At 43.7% G+C, this 18,217-nt stretch overlaps 1 protein-coding gene across 1 annotated transcript in view; it reads right to left on the bottom strand.

Moving 5' to 3' along the window:
- Positions 1–477: 477 nt before the first annotated feature.
- LOC124552324 overlaps positions 478–18,217 on the bottom strand; it is a 143,072-nt gene continuing 125,332 nt past the window's right edge. The window contains exons 12-13 of the mRNA XM_047126596.1: positions 6,631–6,768; positions 478–941 (exon numbers count right to left, since the gene is read on the bottom strand). Of these exons, the coding sequence (XP_046982552.1) occupies positions 478–941; positions 6,631–6,768 (602 nt within the window). The remainder of the gene's footprint in view (positions 942–6,630; positions 6,769–18,217) is intronic.

The following is an 18,217-nucleotide window of genomic DNA, read 5'->3' as shown; positions in this document are numbered from 1 at the left end:
GTTGGACCTGCCTATCCTGGCAAGTGAGTAGTGCGGTGTATCACGCAGGCTGGAGACCCTCAAGGAGGAATTACAGACCTCCCAGGTCATGTGGACGTCTCCACAGGGAGTGCAGGTGAAGATCTTTTTGAAATGCTGGATAGCCAGCGTGTAGCACGTGTTTTTAATGGGGCTCTTTTCTAATATCAAACGGATTAAGTAACTACCATGTTTCTTCCTTATTTTTAGATCCTAAAAGGTAATGAGTTACAAGTAATGAGCTTATAACATCCCCAATAGTTTCAATTGGATATATCCACAGAATGCACCTGTAATACGCAGTGAAAAATTCAGATACGTTTGCTTGCAAGTTGGGCCTGTACTAGCTTCTGGTCCAGTGGAGCAGTTGGCCCTGTAGAGGCTGGTGACCCAGTCGAGCAGTGGGCACTGGAGTGCGCCACACGGACCAGAGACGGTCGAGAAACAGTCGTGGTCCCCTCACGTCATGTGGAGATCTCCGCGCAGGATGCGGGTGAAGGTCTTCTTGAACTGCTGGTTGGCCAGCGCGTAGCAGAAGGGGTTCATGGGGCTGTTGGCGTAGCAGAGGAAGTAGGAGAACATGAAGAGGTGCTCGTTGGTGCAGGGCGGCTGCGCGCAGAAACCCTCGACGAGCGCCAGGATGTGGTACGGCGTCCAGCAGGCGACGAACGCCCCAAGGATGAAGGAGATGGTGCGGAACGCCTTCCGCGCGCGGTTCTCCGACTTGGACTTCTGACGGCCCGACGACTCCTTCTTGCTGGAGCGCCGCTTGCTGCCGCCGCCCTTGAAGCGCTTGCCGATGCTGCGCACGAAGTCGCGACGCGAGCCGCCCCCGAGAATGAAGCTGCCCGCAGTGCTGCCGCCGCCTCCGCCACCCCCGCTCTCCCGGGCGATCACCGTCGTGCCGCCCACACTGCTGCCAACTGCGAACAGTCAGAGGATCGGTCACAAATCCACACATATTATATAAAATTGCCAGATTTCAACCAAACTCGATACACGTACAACTTTAATGTCTGTGAAGAAGAACTGTGGAAATATGAACCATCTACATCTCAAAGGGGTGTGAGTGGTGGTCAAATAGAAGCTTAGGTCACGACGTCCTAATAGCAGTATTTGAGAAAGATGGCGGTTAGCGACTCGGAAATAACTTTACAGTTAATTTCAAACCTTTACGAGACTTTTCCTAGCTGACACCCACCACAAAATGTTGGAAGGAAACAGGTTCATCATCATCATCATCATCATCATCATCTTCTTCTTCTTCTTCTTCTTGCGTTACGACCTCTGTAGGACCACGGGTAGCCCCTTCATGGACTGCATTCTCCTTCTCCCAGAACCTCTTCATTCTGTCTCTTCGTCTCTCCCGCTGTTCTTCCGAGATCTTCAGTGTCCGTTTCTCCTGTCGGCTCCACTGGTGACAGTCTAATCTTTTTCTGTATTCTTCTCTGTCATTGATCTCTGGCATATTGGTCATTGTATATTTGTTCCTGCAACTTTCCTTTCCTTCGACCTTGATCCCCAATTCAAACCAGTCCTTCCGAAGTTCAACAACCCACTTGGTTCCTGTCTTTCCCCTTGTCCTCCCTGTTGTTTCCTACACTCTCTGCGTCATTCTGTCCATACTCATCCTAAGTACATATCCAGTGGTATTTAATGTCTTTCTGTTGTTATAAGCGATCCTCTGTCCCACCTTTCTGGGTACCTTATTTCTCACTTACTATTGCTGTGTCGTCTGCAATGGCTAGGCAGTCCACTTGAGCCCTGTTGTCCTTTTTGTCCCCCACATGGGTCTATGGTATTCCCATTTCCTCGTTTATTGCTCTCCACTGCCTGATCACTTCGTCCAGTGCTATACTGAACAACAATGGTGACAATCCATCTCCCTGTTTAACACCAGTCTTGATCTCAAATTCTTCTGACCGTGCTCCTCTGAATCTCACCCTTGCTTTTGTGTCTGTCAGAATTTCTTTTATGAGTTCTTTTGTAGTTCCATCAAGTCCTCTGTTCTTCAGGTTCATCTCTTATTACATTTCGCTTTTCATGCAGTAAAATTGCCACATAAGGTGAGACGTTATAACTTATCAGTTATTTACTACTAACTCTATTCAAAAAACACTTAACGTATTACTAATTTACTATTCGCAATACACTCCGGAGGCCATATCCATGTATAGGGTGAGTAAAAAGGACCTTTCAATTTTGGAATGAAATAGAAATTTATTGAGATAACTTACAGAATCGGTAGATGTGTCATTTTGTAGCAAAGAACCACGAGTTTAATTCAAGCAGTGGAACAGCGGCCAGTTCCGCCCTTAGATGCGCCAGTGCACTGCACAATTAAAATGGCTACTTTTCTTGGTGTGGAGAGTGCTAGTTGCGTGTTCTGGTTTCATGAAACGAACTGTGCAACAGCTATTCATCCTAAATTTCGCACCGAATACGCTAAAGAACCTACAAGCAGGTCTACAATTTACTCTTGGCACAAGAACTTTGCTGAGACAAGGTACGCCCGTGTGTGGGAAGAAATGATTACCCGTCGGATGTTTGTCACATCACTTCAAACGAAAATGATTCTTGACACTTTTATGTGAAACGTGAGGTTCTTTGCGATTCGTTAAGTTATCCCAGTAAATTTTTGTACCATTCTTAAGCTGTGAAGCCCTTTTAGACTCACCCTATATACGGGTACCACTGAATGTAGCTGTAAAATCATGAAATGAAATGATCATATGGCATTGTTGGCAGGCAGGTCCCTATGGGATTCGGACGCGAAACGGAAGTCTTATTTCAGACGGCGCCACATTGGGCGACTTGCGGCCCATGATGAGGACAACACAACACCCAGTCCCCGAGCGGAGAAAATCTCCAACCCGGCCGGGAATCGAACCCGGGCCTGGTGCATGGGAGGCAAGCACGTTACCACTCAGCTAAACAGGCGGAGTGCTTTAAGTGAATCCATGGTAATTGCCAACCTGCCCTTCGCGGTAATTCTGCACCATCTGCTTCATGTTGTTTCATTTTTATATTCATTAGTCACTGTATGCATTTTCATGTCACTTAACGACTGTCTTTGCGCGGTCGTAGCAACCGTTTTAAGTTTAGTCGTTAGTTTGGCTGCATGCTACGTATCTTTAATATTGGAGGAATGGGTAGTAAAGTTGTCTCCAACAATAAAATTAATTTTCGCCTCCCGACAATATTTTTTTATAAGTTTCCTTTAATTTACGTCTATGGTCACAAACTTTTTGTTAACAGATGACCGGTTTCGGTCTATAATGACCGTCATCAGATCTGTTTTATAAAAACAAAGTCCTAATGTACTGCATCCATAGTGGCATTGTCAGATGTTAAATGCAGAATCAGCACCAGCATTTAACATTTGACGATGCCACTATGGATCCAGTACATTAGGACTTTGTTTTTATAAAACAGATCTGAGGATGGTCATTATAGACCGAAACCGGTCATCTGTTAACAAAAAGTTTGTGACCATAGACGTAAATTAAAGGAAACTTATTGTATATACGGGTCACTGTTTCGTTCTCGACAATGTCGCAGCTTGTGAATATTTCTTAATTGTCATTGTTGTCATATTGCGTGCGTAATATCTGAGATACCGGCAGAGTTCTTGAGATGCACGTCTGTGTGACCAGGCTGAAATTGCACCCGTCTCTAGATTATGTCGAGTCTGAAAGATGCTTTCGAAAAAGAATCTCTGAACAGCAATAAAATCTCGGTTATGTTGTATGGACTATCTCTTTAATACTAAAGTTGCCTCAGGATTTCCAGAGGCCGAAGGATGGTTCACAAACAGCTAAATAAATTGTTAAGTATGAGATCTGTATATTTCAGTTTTTAAAACCGTGAAATATTTTTAGGGACGAAATTCCATTCCGTATATGTAGCGTATTTAGGCTCCTACTCATCCCTTTTTTGTTTAGGTCATCAGTCTTCTGATTGGTTTGTTGCGGCCCGCCACGAATTCCTCCCCTGTGCCAACCTCTTCATCTCAGAGTAGTACTTCCAATCTACGTCGTCAATTATTTGCTGGATGCATTCAAATCTCTGTCTTCCTCTACAGTTTTTACCCTATACTGCTCCCTCTAGTAACATGAAAGTTATTCCATCATGTCTGAACAAATGTCCTATCATCCTGTCTCTTCTCCTTATGTTTTCCACATATTCCTATCCTCTCCGATTCTGTGCAAAACCTCATCATTCCTTACGTTATCAGCCCACCTAATTTTCAACATTCGTCTGTAGTACCACATATCAAGTGCTTCGATTCTCTTCTGTTCCTGTTTTCCCACAGTCCATGTTTCACTACCATACAATACTGTACCCCAGACGTACGTCCTCAGAAACTTCTTCCACAAATTAAGGCCTATGTTTGATACTAGTAGACTTCTCTTAGCCAGGAATGCCCTTTTTACCATTGCTAGTCTGCTTTTGAAGTCCTTGCTCCGTCCATCATTGGTTAGTTTACTGCGTAGATAGCTGAATTCTTTAACCTCATCTACTTCGTGACCATCAATCCTAATGTTGAGTTTCTTGCTGTTCTCATTTCTGATACTTCTCATTACTTTTGTCCTTCTTAGATTTACCCTCAATCCATATTCTGTACTCATTAGATTGTTCATTCCATTCAGCAGATCATGCAATTCTTTTTCACTTTCACTCAGGATAGCAATGTCATCAGCGAATCGCATCATTGATAACCTTTCACCTTGAATTTTAATTCCACTCCTGGACCTTTGTTTTACTTCCATCATTGCTTCTTCGATGTACAGATTGAACAGTAGGGGGGAAAGACTACAGCCTTGTCTTACACCCTTCTTAATACGAGCACTTCGTTCTTGATTGTCCATTCTTATTATTCCCTCTTGGTTGTTGTACATATTGTATATGACCCGTCTATCCCTATAGCTTACCCCTTTTTTCTCAGAATTTCGAACGTCTTAGACCATTTTGTATTGTCGAACGCTTTTTCCAGGTCGACAAATCCTATGAAAGTGTCTTGATTTTTCTTTAGTTTTGCTACCATTGACAACCGCAACGTCAGAATTGTCTCCCTGGTGCCTTTAGCTTTTCTGAAGCCAAATTGATCATCATCTAGCGTATCCTCGATTTTCTTTTCCATTCTACTGTACAATATTCTTGTCAGCAACTTGGATGCATGACTGTTAATCCAATTGTGCGAAAATTCTCGTACTTGTTATCTCTTGCATTTTTAGGGATTGTGTGGATGATATTTTTCTGAAAGTCAGATGGTATATCGCCAGACTCATATATTCTACACACCAACGTGAATAGTCGTTTTGTTGCCACTTCCACCAATGATTTTAGAAATTCTGATGGATGTTATGTATCTCTTCTGCCTTATTTGATCATGTCCTCCAAAGCTCTTTTAAATTATGATTGTAATAGTGGATCTCCTATCTCTTCTAAATCGACTCCTGTGTCCTCTTCTATCACATCATGCAAATCTTCCCCCTCATAGAGGCTTTCAATGTATTCTTTCCACCTATCCGCTATCTCCTATGCATTTGGCAGTGGAATTCCCGTTGCACTCTTAATGTTACCACCCTTGTTTTAATGTCACGGAAGATTATTTTGATTTACTGGTATGCTGAGTCTGTCCTTCCGACAATCGTATCTTTTTCGATGTCTTCACATTTTTCCTGCAGCCATTTCGTCTTAGCTTCCCTGCACTTCCTATTTATTTCATTCCTCAGCGACTTGTATTTCTGTATTCCTGATTTTCCCGGAACATGTTTGTACTTTCTCCTTTCATCAATCAACTGAAGTATTTCTTCTGTTACCCATGGTTTCTTCGCAGCTACCTTCTTTGTACCTATGTTTTCCTTCCCAACTTCTGTGATGGCCCTTTTTAGAGATGTCCATTCCTCTTCAACTGTACTGCCTACTGCACTATTCCTTATTGCTGTATCTATAGCGTTAGAGAACTTCAAACGTATCTCGTCATTCCTTAGTACTTCCGTATCCCACTTCTTTGCGTATTGATTCTTCCTGACTTCAGCCTACTCATTGTGATCTGAGTCAATGTGTGCTTCTGGGTAAGCTTTACAATTCAGTATCTCATTTCGGAATTTCTGTCTGACCATGGCGTAATGTAACTGACATCTTTCTGTATCACCTATCCTTCTGCAAATATACCTCCTCCTCTCGTGATTCTTGAACAGAGTATTAACTATTGCTAGCTGAAACTTGTCACAGAACTCAATTAGTCCTTGTCCTCTCTCATTCCTTGTCCCGAGTCCATATTCTCCTGTAACATTTTCTTCTACTCCTTCCAATACAACTGCATTTCAGTCTCCCATGACTATTACATTTTCGTCTCCCTTTACGTAATGTATTCCCCTCCCAATATGATCATATTCTTTCTCTACCTCTCATCCTCAGGGATAGCAAAAGGCGCGAGATTTAGTCCACCGCATGCTTTGCTTAGGAAGTAAAGGGCGGGTCGTGCTCACCGTCGACGCTTTCGTTGTCGGAGTGCAGCGTGCGGACGGTGTCTGTGCGAGAGACGCCGCCCGCGGTGGAGGCGGCAGTCGCTGGTGGCGGCGCCGGCGTCGTCGGGGGCGGCGCCAGCGTCGCGACGGGGGTGGCGGGGTGCTGCTCCACCACGGTGGTCACTGCGTCCTGGGGGCCGCGGAGGCGCACCGCCGTCTCCACCTTGGCCACCGGCGGCGCTTCCGGGGGCGGCGCCGGGGGCGGGGGATCCGCCTGCGAAGGAAAAAGGTGCGGTGCAGCTCACTGACAATTACTGTACCCCTAAACTTTATTTACACTTTAACACTGAAAACAAATTGTTGTTGTTGTCTTCAGTCGGATGACTGGTTTGATGCAGCTCTCTCTACCCTGTGAAACCCTCTTCATCTCCGAATAACTAGTGCAACCTACATCCGTTTGAACTTGCTCACTGCATTCATCTCTCGATCTTCCTGCATAATTTTGAATTGTCGCCCCCAATTACTTCCGAACATTATCGAACTGACTTCTGCTCGATGCCTCAGTATGTGTATTATCAATCGATCCCATCTTTTGGTCAAGTAGAACCATAGTACTCCATGCCGCCGGCCGAAGTGGCCGAGCGGTTCTGGGCGCTTCAGTCTGGAACCGCGCGACCGCTGGGGTCGCAGGTTCGAATCCTGCCTCGGGCATGGATGTGTGTGATGTCCTTAGTTTAGTTAGGTTTAAGTAGTTCTAAGTTCTAGGGGACTGATGACCTCAGAAGTCCCATAGTGCTCAGAGCCATTTGATCTGAATTGCTCCTTGTCGTATCTCTACAATAGTCCACCGATAAGCGCATATGATCTTTAGGATTCTTCTGTAGCATCATATTTCAAGAGCTTCTATTCTCATCCTGCGAGCACTGCTAATTGACACGTTACACTTCCATATAACACTTTATCTGACGTCCAACAAGGCATGATCATTGACCTTCGGGCTGGCAGAAGTATTTCCTAAAGGGCTATGTTTGTAAATTGTTTGTGTGGAGCCGTAGTTAAAGCATACTGTCCATGGCAAAACGGTGCTGTCCAAAACCGGTGCCGAGGCAACTGTGGTCCGCCATGAGTCACACATGGCAGGGGTGAATGACAGCTGCGGTAGTGTACGGACGAACAGACGTGTAGCTGTTGAGTGAGTGACACTGCAAATGAAGCAGGGGGCTAACAACAGTGTCTCCCCAACGACTGTTCAAAAAAAAAAAATGTTCAAATGTGTGTGAAATCTTATGGGATTTAACTGCTAAGGTCATCAGTCCCTAAGCTTACACACTACTTAACCTAAATTATCCTAAGGACAAACACACACACCCATGCCAGAGGGAGGACTCGAACCTCCGCCGGGACCAGCCGCACAGTCCATGACTGCAGCGCCTTAGAGCTGTTCAGAGAACGTTTCCGTGTATGGACCCCTGCACCAGGCGTTTGGTTCATGCACCCATGCTGACTGCTGGTTACCGGCGACGCTGGCTGCAATTTACTCGCAAATGTCGCAACTGGACGTCCGCTGAGTGACAACAGGTGGCCTCTTCCGGTGACTCGCGTTTTATGCCCCATCGCACTGACGGCCGTAGGTGTATACAGTGTGAGCTCTTCATTCTTCAAGGCACATTGGATCAACACACGTACTAACATACCCTTTGGAGTTCACGTCAACCACTACACGGAGTTTGCTTTTCACCGTCACAATGGCATCTACCAGCAGGACAATGCAATAGAATGAGATTTTCACTCTGCAGCGGAGTGTGCGCTGATATGAAATTTCCTGGCAGATTAAAACTGTGTGAACGACCGAGAGCTTCTGTAAAGTTTGGAAGGTAGGAGACGAGATACTGGCAGAAGTAAAGCTGTGAGTCGTGCTTCGGTAGCTCAGATGGTAGAGCACTTGCCTGCGAAAGGCATAGGTCCCGAGTTCGAGTCTCGGTCAGGCACACAGTTTTAATCTGCCAGGAAATTTCAGGACAATGCAATGTTTCACACAACTCATAGCGCTTGTGTGTGTGTGTGTGTGTGTGTGTGTGTGTGTGTGTGTGGCTCTTCTGTGTGTGTGTGTGTGTGTGTGTGTGTGGCTCGAAGAGCCTCAGGACGAGTTTATCGTACTCCTCTGGCTACGGAACTCCCCAGATTTAAACACAACTGAGAATCTTTGGGACGACCTCTATCGGGCTGCATGCCAATGCAATGTTTCACACAGCTCATAGTGCATGTGTGTATGTGTGTGTGTGTGGTTCGAAGAGCCTCAGGACGAGTTTACTGTACTCCCCTGGCCACGAAACTCCCCAGATTTAAACACAACTGAGAATCTTTGGCACTACCTCTATCGGGCTGCATGGCAATGCAATGTTTCACACAGCTCATAGCGCGCGCGCGCGTGTGTGTGTGTGTGGCTCGAAGAGGCTCAGGACGAGTTTACCGTACTCCCCTGGCCACGAAACTCCCCAGATTTAAACACAACTTAGAATCCTTGGCACCACCTCTATCGGGCTGTTTTCGCCGTGGATCCTCTGTCGACAAACCTAGCGCAGCTGGAGTCGACACGGCTGTTGGTACCATCCAGATCCTCAGTGACACTTTCCCTGCACGTCGTACAGCGGTACGCTCTGCAGAAGGTGATTAGTCAGGCTTTTGAGAGTTGGCCACATTAATGTGACTGCACAGTGAATTTATGTGTCTTAAAAACACGGGCGCGTTAGAAAACCCGCAAAATATGTGATTATGGTATAAACCCTATTTACACGATAATTTAAGTATCGCGTCGTGTTTCTATCCGAATATGATGTGTGCAATGTATTGTAACGTATTGCCACCACGTCCAGTTTTTAGTATCTACAGGGTGGCGCAGGGAAACGGGAAATGTCGAAATAGCGTCATTTCCATGAATAAATTCATAAAACTAGTAATTTATTAACGAAAGTGAATGTATTCAGTATGCCATTTTTCAGTATGTCTTTACAATCAAAATGTCCAAAAGTGTCTCTTTACGTTTTAAAGATGACATCGGAAAGATGTGCTCCCATTCGGCGTTCGCACTCTAACAGCCTGTTATGAAAACTCTGGAATGCGCGATGTAGCAAATCTTGGGGAATGCCAGTGATTTCGTTTTCATTGTTCTCCATCAGTTCACGGATTGTTGCAGGATGTGTACGGTACACTTTACCTTTAAGATATCCCCACAGGAAGAAGTCGCACACACTAAGATCAGGGGATCTCGCAGGCCATGCAATGTCACCGTTACGTGAAATAATGCGTCTTCCAAACAATTGACGAACTGCTGCCATCGATTGTCGAGCAGTGTGTGACGTGGCTCCGTCCTGCTGAAACCACATGTTTTCGACGTTAAGATTAAGCTCGTACAGTCTCGGTGTAAAGAATGTTTGAAGCATTTCAACATATCGAGCGGATGTTACTGTCACTGCACTACCATCTTCACGTTCAAAAAAATAAGGGCCGATAGCACCATGGCATGATACAGCACACCATATTGTGACCTTGGCGCTATGTAGTGGTCGCCGGTGAAACTCACAAGGATTGTCCTGTGCCCAATAACGAAAATTCTGTTTGTTCACGAATCCGTTCAGCTGGAAATGGACTTCGTCTGATATTCATAAGTTACCAAGGAAATTCGCGTCCTCGTTGATTTTAGCCAATATCTGGCTACTAAACTCCGTACGTGACGCTGGGTCTCGTTCATGTTAGTGTTGCACAATCTGCAACTTATAGGGATGGAAGTCTAATTCGTGCAGTATTCTTTGTAAGCTTCGTCGCTTAATCCCTAGCGAAGATGCATGCTGTCGAACGGAGCGGCGAGGACTTCTCTCGATTGCAGCTCTAGCAGCTGCAATGTTCTCTGGGGTACGTCCCGTTGGAATGCCACATGGAGGTTTCTTTTCCAAGGCAGATCCTGTTTCTTCAAAATTACGCACCCACGTTGTAATCGCATGCGCAGATGGGACACGTCCATGACGTCCAAGCTGGTAATGCTGTCGAAATGTTCTCTGCGCGGCAGTCGCACTATCACGCTCTCACAGCTACTGCACGTTCCGCACCAGTCCAATTCTCCATGTTTACTAAATGGCAATGCGTTCACATCAATTGTACGAAGTTTCGAACATCTGCCGGCGCTACAGTGCTGCCAACTGTTACGTTCAAAATTTCCCGTTCCCCTGCGCCACCCTGTACATCTACATGTATACTCCGCTAGCCATCAAGCGGTGTGTGGCGGAGGGCACTATTCGCGCCAAAGTCATATTTCCTTCCTCTGTTCCACTCGCGGATCGCGCGAGCGGAAACTACTGTCTAGACGCCTCAGTACGAGCTGTAATATCCCTTATCTTTGAATGGTGAACATTGCGCGATTTGAAAGCTGGTGGTAATAATATATGCTCTACAGCCACGGTGAAGATCGGATTTTGGAATTTAGTGAGTAGCCCCTTCCGTTTAGCAAGTCGTCTATCTGCAAGTGTGTCCCACTTCAAACTTTCTATGAGATTTGTAACGCTCTCGTGATGGCTAAATGTACCAGTCACGAATCTTGCCGCTCTTCTTTGAACCTTCTCAATCTCTTGAATCAGACCCAACTGGTAAGGGTCCCATACAGACGAACTAACGTATTGTAAGCAATTTCCTTTGTTGAAGGACTGTATCGCTTTAGGTTTCTACCAATAAACCGCAATCTAGAGTTCGCCTTACCCGTTACTTTTGTAATCTGATCGTTCCATTTGACATCATTTGGAATAGTCACACTTAGATACCAGACGGATGTTACCGCTTCCAAAGACCGGGCATTTATTTTGTACTCTTACATTAATGGGGCTTTTCGTTTTGTTACACGCAGTAGGTTACACTTACTAATATTGAGAGATAACTGTAAATCATTACGCCACGCATTTATTTTCTGCAAATCCTCATTGACCTGTTCACAACTTTCGTCTGATACTGCATTCCTGTTGACTTCAGCATCGTTGGCAAACAGTCTAATGCCGCTGTCAATACCATCAACCAGATCGTTTATGTAAATCGTAAAAAGCAGCGAACCTATTACGCTGCCCTGGCACACCTAATGTTACGCTTGTTTCTGTTGAAGTCTCTCCATTCAGGACGACACACTGCTCTCTGTCTGTTAGATAACTTTCAATCCAACCGTATATGTCATCGGATAGACCGTAAGCGCGCACTTTTTCGGGCCATTGAAAGTGCAGAGCCGGCCGCGGTGGCCGTGCGGTTCTAGGCGCTGCAGTCCGGAACCGCGGGAATGCTACGGTCGCAGGTTCGAATCCTGCCTCGGGCATGGATGTGTGTGATGTCCTTAGGTTAGTTCGGTTTAAGTAGTTATAAGTTCTAGGGGACTGATGACCTAAGATGTTAAGTCCCATAGTGCTCAGAGCCATTTGAACCATTTTTTTGAAAGTGCAGAATTGAGTCGAAAGTCGATGTACACGGCATCAACCTGGGAGCCGGTATCTAGAGCACATATCATGCACAAAGAGGGCCAGCTGCGTCTCGCATGACCGCTATGTTCCCGGGTTCGATTCCCGGCGGGGTCAGGGATTTTCTCTGCCTCGTGATGACTGGGTGTTGTGCGATGTCCTTAGGTTAGTTAGGTTTAAGTAGTTCTAAGTTCTAGGGGACTGATGACCATAGATGTTAAGTCCCATAGTGCTCAGAGCCATGACCGCTGTTTCCTAAAACCGTGCTGGTTTATGCAGATGAGCTTCTCAGAGTCTAGAAATGTCATTATGTCTGAACAAAAAATATGTTCCATGATTCTACAACAAATCGATGTCAGTGAAATTGGCCGATTTTGTACCCTTTTTATAGATTGCTATGACCTGGGCCTTCTTCCAAACCCGTGAAACTTTCCTCTGTTCCAATGATCTCTGATAGATGATGGATATAAATGGTGCTATATTTGTAGCACAGTCAACATACAATCTTACGGGGATACCGTCTGGGCCAGATGCCTTCCTGGCGTCTAAGGATCTTAACTGTTTTACAATTACAGATACACTAAACACTATGTTAGCCATACTTGCGTTTTTTCGATGATTGAAAGCGGGAATGGTGCTGCAGTCCTCTACCGTAGACGAGTTTTTGAAAGCTAGGTTTAGAATTTCTGCCTTCCGTTTATCATCATCTGTTACATTACCCGTACTGTCGGCAAGAGAAGGTATTGGATTATGATGTTCAAAGAATGGTGTGTCACTGAATTAGAACGAAGCTAGTGTACAGTGGACAAGTGTATGGGAGGAGAAGAGCGATTTTCTGTACCTGTAAAATCTGTGCATCGTACGACAAGAACTGGTTGTAAAAATTTACTAATCGCAAATAAAACGGGAAGAAACCGCTTAATTTCAAATATATTTTTTTGTGAAAGCCAAGATCGCCTGATTTTAAGACCTTTATTCCAGTTACTAGTATCGACAGAATCGTGATGTCACCTTCAGACTGGCATTACACTTTGCAAGGTATGTTCATATACATGTATCGTCGACATTTTGAGAACGATGTGTAATTCTCAAAATGCCGACGACTCATGTTTGTGAGCATATAAGCAAAGTGTAATGCCAGTCCGAAGATAACAGCACGATCTGTCGAAACTAATAACTGGAACAAAGGTCTTAAAATCAAGGGACCTTGGCTTTCACAATGTATACATACACAGATCGTCACAACAACATGTCAAAATTACACTTAGTTTCAGCCACGGAGCGTCTTCAATAACACAGGCCAACGATGGAAAAACGTTTTTGCTGAAAATACCTTATTCCTATGTTTTTTAAGGTGGGAAATCCAAATATGATACTTAAAAAACTGTATCACCCACCATTTCTTCACATTTTACAGTCAAATTTATTAAATTAACCGATCTTTAAAGAATTTAACAACTTTTATATAGTTAAAATAATTTAAAAAGGAGGTGTAATGAATGTAGATGACGTTGGTAACACTGCTGAAAAACATTTGCTGTCAAAAAAGGTCGATTCTATTTTTCTGTTTACAGATGGTGTTTTGTTAACTGTCAACCTAATTTCACTTTCCCGTTTCCTATACATGTGCTTAGTAGAAAGTCTAATCATAGTTGTAAAAAAATCTGATGACAGTTGTTATATTTATGGTGAATTTGTGATCAGAAAACACTAAAGAAAAATTGCAGACTTCGTGAGAAAGGTTTATCTAACATACTTTGGATCTTAACTTGGTGATCAAAATAAACCTTGGGCGCTGCATAAGGTATGTTATGTGTGTGTTGAAGATCTGAGAAGATGGTCCAAAAAGGAGAAAAGCTGTTACTTTGATATGGAAGGAGCCAAGAATCATTCCGATGAATGCTACTTGTTCAATGTTGATATTACTGGTCATAATTCGAAAAACAAGAAGGTAATAAGCTACCCTAACCTTCTGTCCGCTATCCGACGTGTAGGGCGTGGTGTAGATTTGCCGGTTCCTGTACCACCAGATGATTTAAATTCTATTCCAACAGAAGTATTTTCTGATGTACAATCTGATTTAGATGTACCAGCTGATGATGAATTCCATTGTAATACAGAAATTCTAGAGCCCAAATTGTTTACTCAGACCGAGCTTAACGATTTGGTTAGGGATCTGGGCTTAACGAAAGGAAAAGCTGAATTGCTTGGCTCTAGATTGAAAGAAAAGAACTTAGTAGCAGTTGGAACCAGCATATACATGTATAGAAAGAGAGAGCAAAAATTTTCCAAGTTTTTTCAACAAGAAGGTGATTTAGTGTACTACTCAGACATTTCCGGTCTGATGAATGAGTTTTTTACTGAATACAAAAAGGAACACTGTAGGCTGTTTATTGATTCATTCAAAACTAGTGATGGAAAAACGCTATCAAGGCTTCTGGAAACCAACATAATGGGGGACTACTGTTGGTCACTTCACCGAGAAGTTCAGCAAGTGACTCATCGTAGAAAAAGCTACACAAGAAGCTTCAAAGAAAAAAGAGAAAGCAAATACAAACCAATTCCAGCTGAATAGTGAAACCTCTGTTAACACATATTATTGTTTTAAGTAGCTTACTGTAAATACAAGCCATGCTTATGTCGTAACAAAGCGTTTCATTAATTTCCCCATTTACCGTATAGCATAAGATTTTTATACTATATAATCAAAAGCACATTGCTCAAAAACTATGGGTGATACAGAAAAACTAAGGCTAGATTTGGATTTAGCTCATAAAAATCTATAAAGATCAGCTATCAAAGTAAAAAAAGTTTTTTAAAAAACATTTTCGTTGGCTGGGTAATTTGCCACTACTCTTTCTAGAGTCAGTTTTCAGGGTATTATTTCAGACACTTCAAGGCAAGATGAGCCAAGAGCAAAACTGGTAAATGGAATGTTGACACAAATGATTTCGTGACGTCGTACGATACTCAGAAAACTCTTACGTCAATTGATTATGGCCTCGGAATTCTTCACAAGTATGTTGGTAAGGGTTACGTACCCAACCAAAGCTCTGTAATGAGATGGATCTCAAACAGCACGGTCTACTCCTTGGAGGATAGAGAATTAAACAAGCGTCTGAAAGGTAATAATTATAATTCATTTATTGTAGCTAGCAATATCGTAAAATTGGGTAACTTTGTGATGGAGGAATTACGCTGTGGTCTCAATACGCTGTAACACTTTATGTTTTTAAGTACTGGAACTCGAGTCAGCATGCAACACGTGACTCTGCTGCAGCGTATTCCTGCGGAGTGCTGTCATTAGCGACGGAGACAAAAGGTACGTGTATTACGCTTGAGCTGTTCACAATGCCATTGTGCTGGCAGTTTGAAAAACGAGATTGTACATTTCTTGGAAACATTTCGCTACTGTCGATAACTTAGAAGAGCTGAATAACTGAAGACGGGTTGATGTAAGTAAATTACGTGCGCAGACAATACTGTGTAAAACGTAAATTTTACAGAAATATTCTTCAGCCATTGGAAGGTGGAAAAAGTCTTTCATCCGTAGATAATGGGGATCGTGGCAGCACATATACACGCAGAAACAAGGCTGGCTGTAGATACTGTAGAAACCAAGCCCCGTTAACGAAATTAGGATATGGTTTACCAAAAAACGACAAAGTTTTATTTCGATTTATAAGTTTGTTTTTAAGTTTAGTTAACAGTTGTTTCTTTTGATATCGCTGTTTGATAAGTAAGTGTCCAACAGTTTTGACCAGTTACCTTGCTTATAGTATGTTGTGTTAAGTACGGTATATGTTCTTTTCTGATACAGTTCCACAGAATAAATAAAAAGATTTTTTATAATGCTTTGCCTGATGCAGTTTAACTTTTTCATTTTTATTATCTCGCAATGAGGGAAGACCAACAATTGTTTGGATTTGAAGAAAATTATGAAAAATGAACTACACCAAATTGACAAACTTAACAAAATTATAATACTCCGTATTTCGAATACCTCATTGCACACAAAAACATTCTTGCTTTCAAAATTGAAGTATTAAATCCCATTTATACTTTTAGACAAAAAAAGTAAATAGACGCACCATGACGAAATTATGTGAATGGAACGGAAATTGGTAGATGCGCGGTACATGTACAGAGAAACAAATAATTACAATTTCAGAAAAATTGGATGATTTATTCAAGACAAAGAGCTTCATAACCGGAAGAAGTCAATAGCACATTTGCCCACCTCTGGCACTTATGCCAGCAGTTATTCGGCTTCGCACTGATGTTGCTGGATGTCCTCCTAAGGGATATCGTGCCAAATGATGTCGAATTGGCGTGTTAGGTCGTCAAAAGCCCAAGCTGATTGGAGGAACCTTCCCATAATACTCCAGGCGTTCCCAGTTGCAGAGAGATCCGGCGACCTTGCTGGCCAAGTTATGGTTTTGCAGGCACGAAGACAAGCAGTAGTAAACCTCGCCGTGTGTGGGCTGTCATTATCTTGTTGAAAAGTAAGCCTAAATTGCTTTGCTATGAAGGGCAACAAAAGGGGACATAGAAAATACCATCAATGGACTGCTGCGACGTAAGGGTACTGCGGAAGACAACTGATGGGATCCTTCTATAAAAAGAAACGGCACCCCAGAGCATCACACCTGGTTGTCGGGCCGTACAGGTTGGTATCCCACTGTTGTCCAGGGCGTCTCCAGACACGTCCTCGCTGGTCCTCAGAGTTCAGTTGGGAGCAGGACTCGTCTCTAAAGACGATTCTACTCCAGTCAATGAGATCCCAGGCCGAAGACGTGTCTGGAGACGCCCCAGACAGCAGTGGGGTACCAACCCGACTGTCGCCCTCCAGTTAGCCCGACAACCAGCAGTGATGGCCATTTCTTTTCATAGCAGGATCCCTTCCCTTGTCATCCCCGTCACCCTCACAACACAGCGGTACGTCGGTGATATTCTACTCCCCATTGTTTTGCTCTTCATCGCAAGCCATCCTGAGCTTAAATTTCAGCAGGATAATGTCCTGTGGCACACGGTGAGGGTTTCTACTGCTTGTCTTCGTGATTGACAAACCCTACTTGGCCTGAAAAGTCGTCGGATTTTTTTCCCCCTCCCCCCCCCCCCCTCCAAGGAGCTCAGGATTTTGACGATCTGATGCGCCTGATGGACAGGATATGACACGATATCCCTCATGAGGACATCCAACATCGGTGTCAAGCCGAATAGTAGAGGTGGACCAGTGCGTGAAGCTCTTTATCTTGAATACATCGTGCAACTTTTTATGAAACTGTAATCATTTATTTGCCTGTATATGTACATCACATCTACTGATTTCCGTCCCATTCGTATAAGTCCTTTGCAGTGTTCAAATGGTTCAAATGGCTCTGAGCACTATGGGACTCAACTGCTGAGGTCATTAGTCCCCTAGAACTTAGAACTAGTTAAACCTAACTAACCTAAGGACATCACAAATATCCATGCCCGAGGCAGGATTCGAACCTGCGACCGTAGCGGTCTTGCGGTTCCAGACTGCAGCGCCTTTAACCGCACGGCCACTTCGGCCGGCCCATTGCAGTGTGTCGATTTTTTTGTCCTAAAGTGTATTTGGAAAATAGATGTTGCTTCAGATATTTTTAGAAGCTTATTTAACGAAAAGACAAAATGCTTGTGAACCAGCAACAAACCAACTAACGGTATACAACACTACCGTTATACTGGGTGATCAAAAAGTCAGTATAAATTTGAAAACTGAATAAATCATGGAATAATGTAGATAGAGAGGTACAAATTGACACACATGCTTGGAATGATATGGGGTTTTATTAGAACAAAAGGAAAAAAAAAGTTCAAAAATGTCCGACAGATAGCGCTTCATCTGATCAGAATAGCAATAATTAGTATAACAAAGTAAGACAAAGCAAAGATGATGTTCTCTACAGGAAATGCTCAATATGTCCACCATCATTCCTCAACAGTAGCTGTAATCGAGGAATAATGTTGTGAACAGCACTGTAAAGCATGTCCGGAGTTATGGCGAGGCATTAGCGTCGGATGTCGATCGATCACGATACACTTGCGACAACAGGTAACCCCAAAGCCAATAATCGCACAGACTGAGGTCTGCGGACCTGGGAGGCCAAGCATGACGAAAGTGGCGGCTGAACGCACGATCATCACCAAACGATGCGCGCAAGAGATCTTTCACGCGTCTAGCAATATGAGATGGTTCTAATAAACCCCATG

Source organism: Schistocerca americana, chromosome 10 (assembly GCF_021461395.2).
Source record: "Schistocerca americana isolate TAMUIC-IGC-003095 chromosome 10, iqSchAmer2.1, whole genome shotgun sequence".
Classification (NCBI taxonomy): Eukaryota; Metazoa; Arthropoda; class Insecta; order Orthoptera; family Acrididae; genus Schistocerca; species Schistocerca americana.
This window is presented reverse-complemented; position numbering and strand designations above follow the sequence as displayed.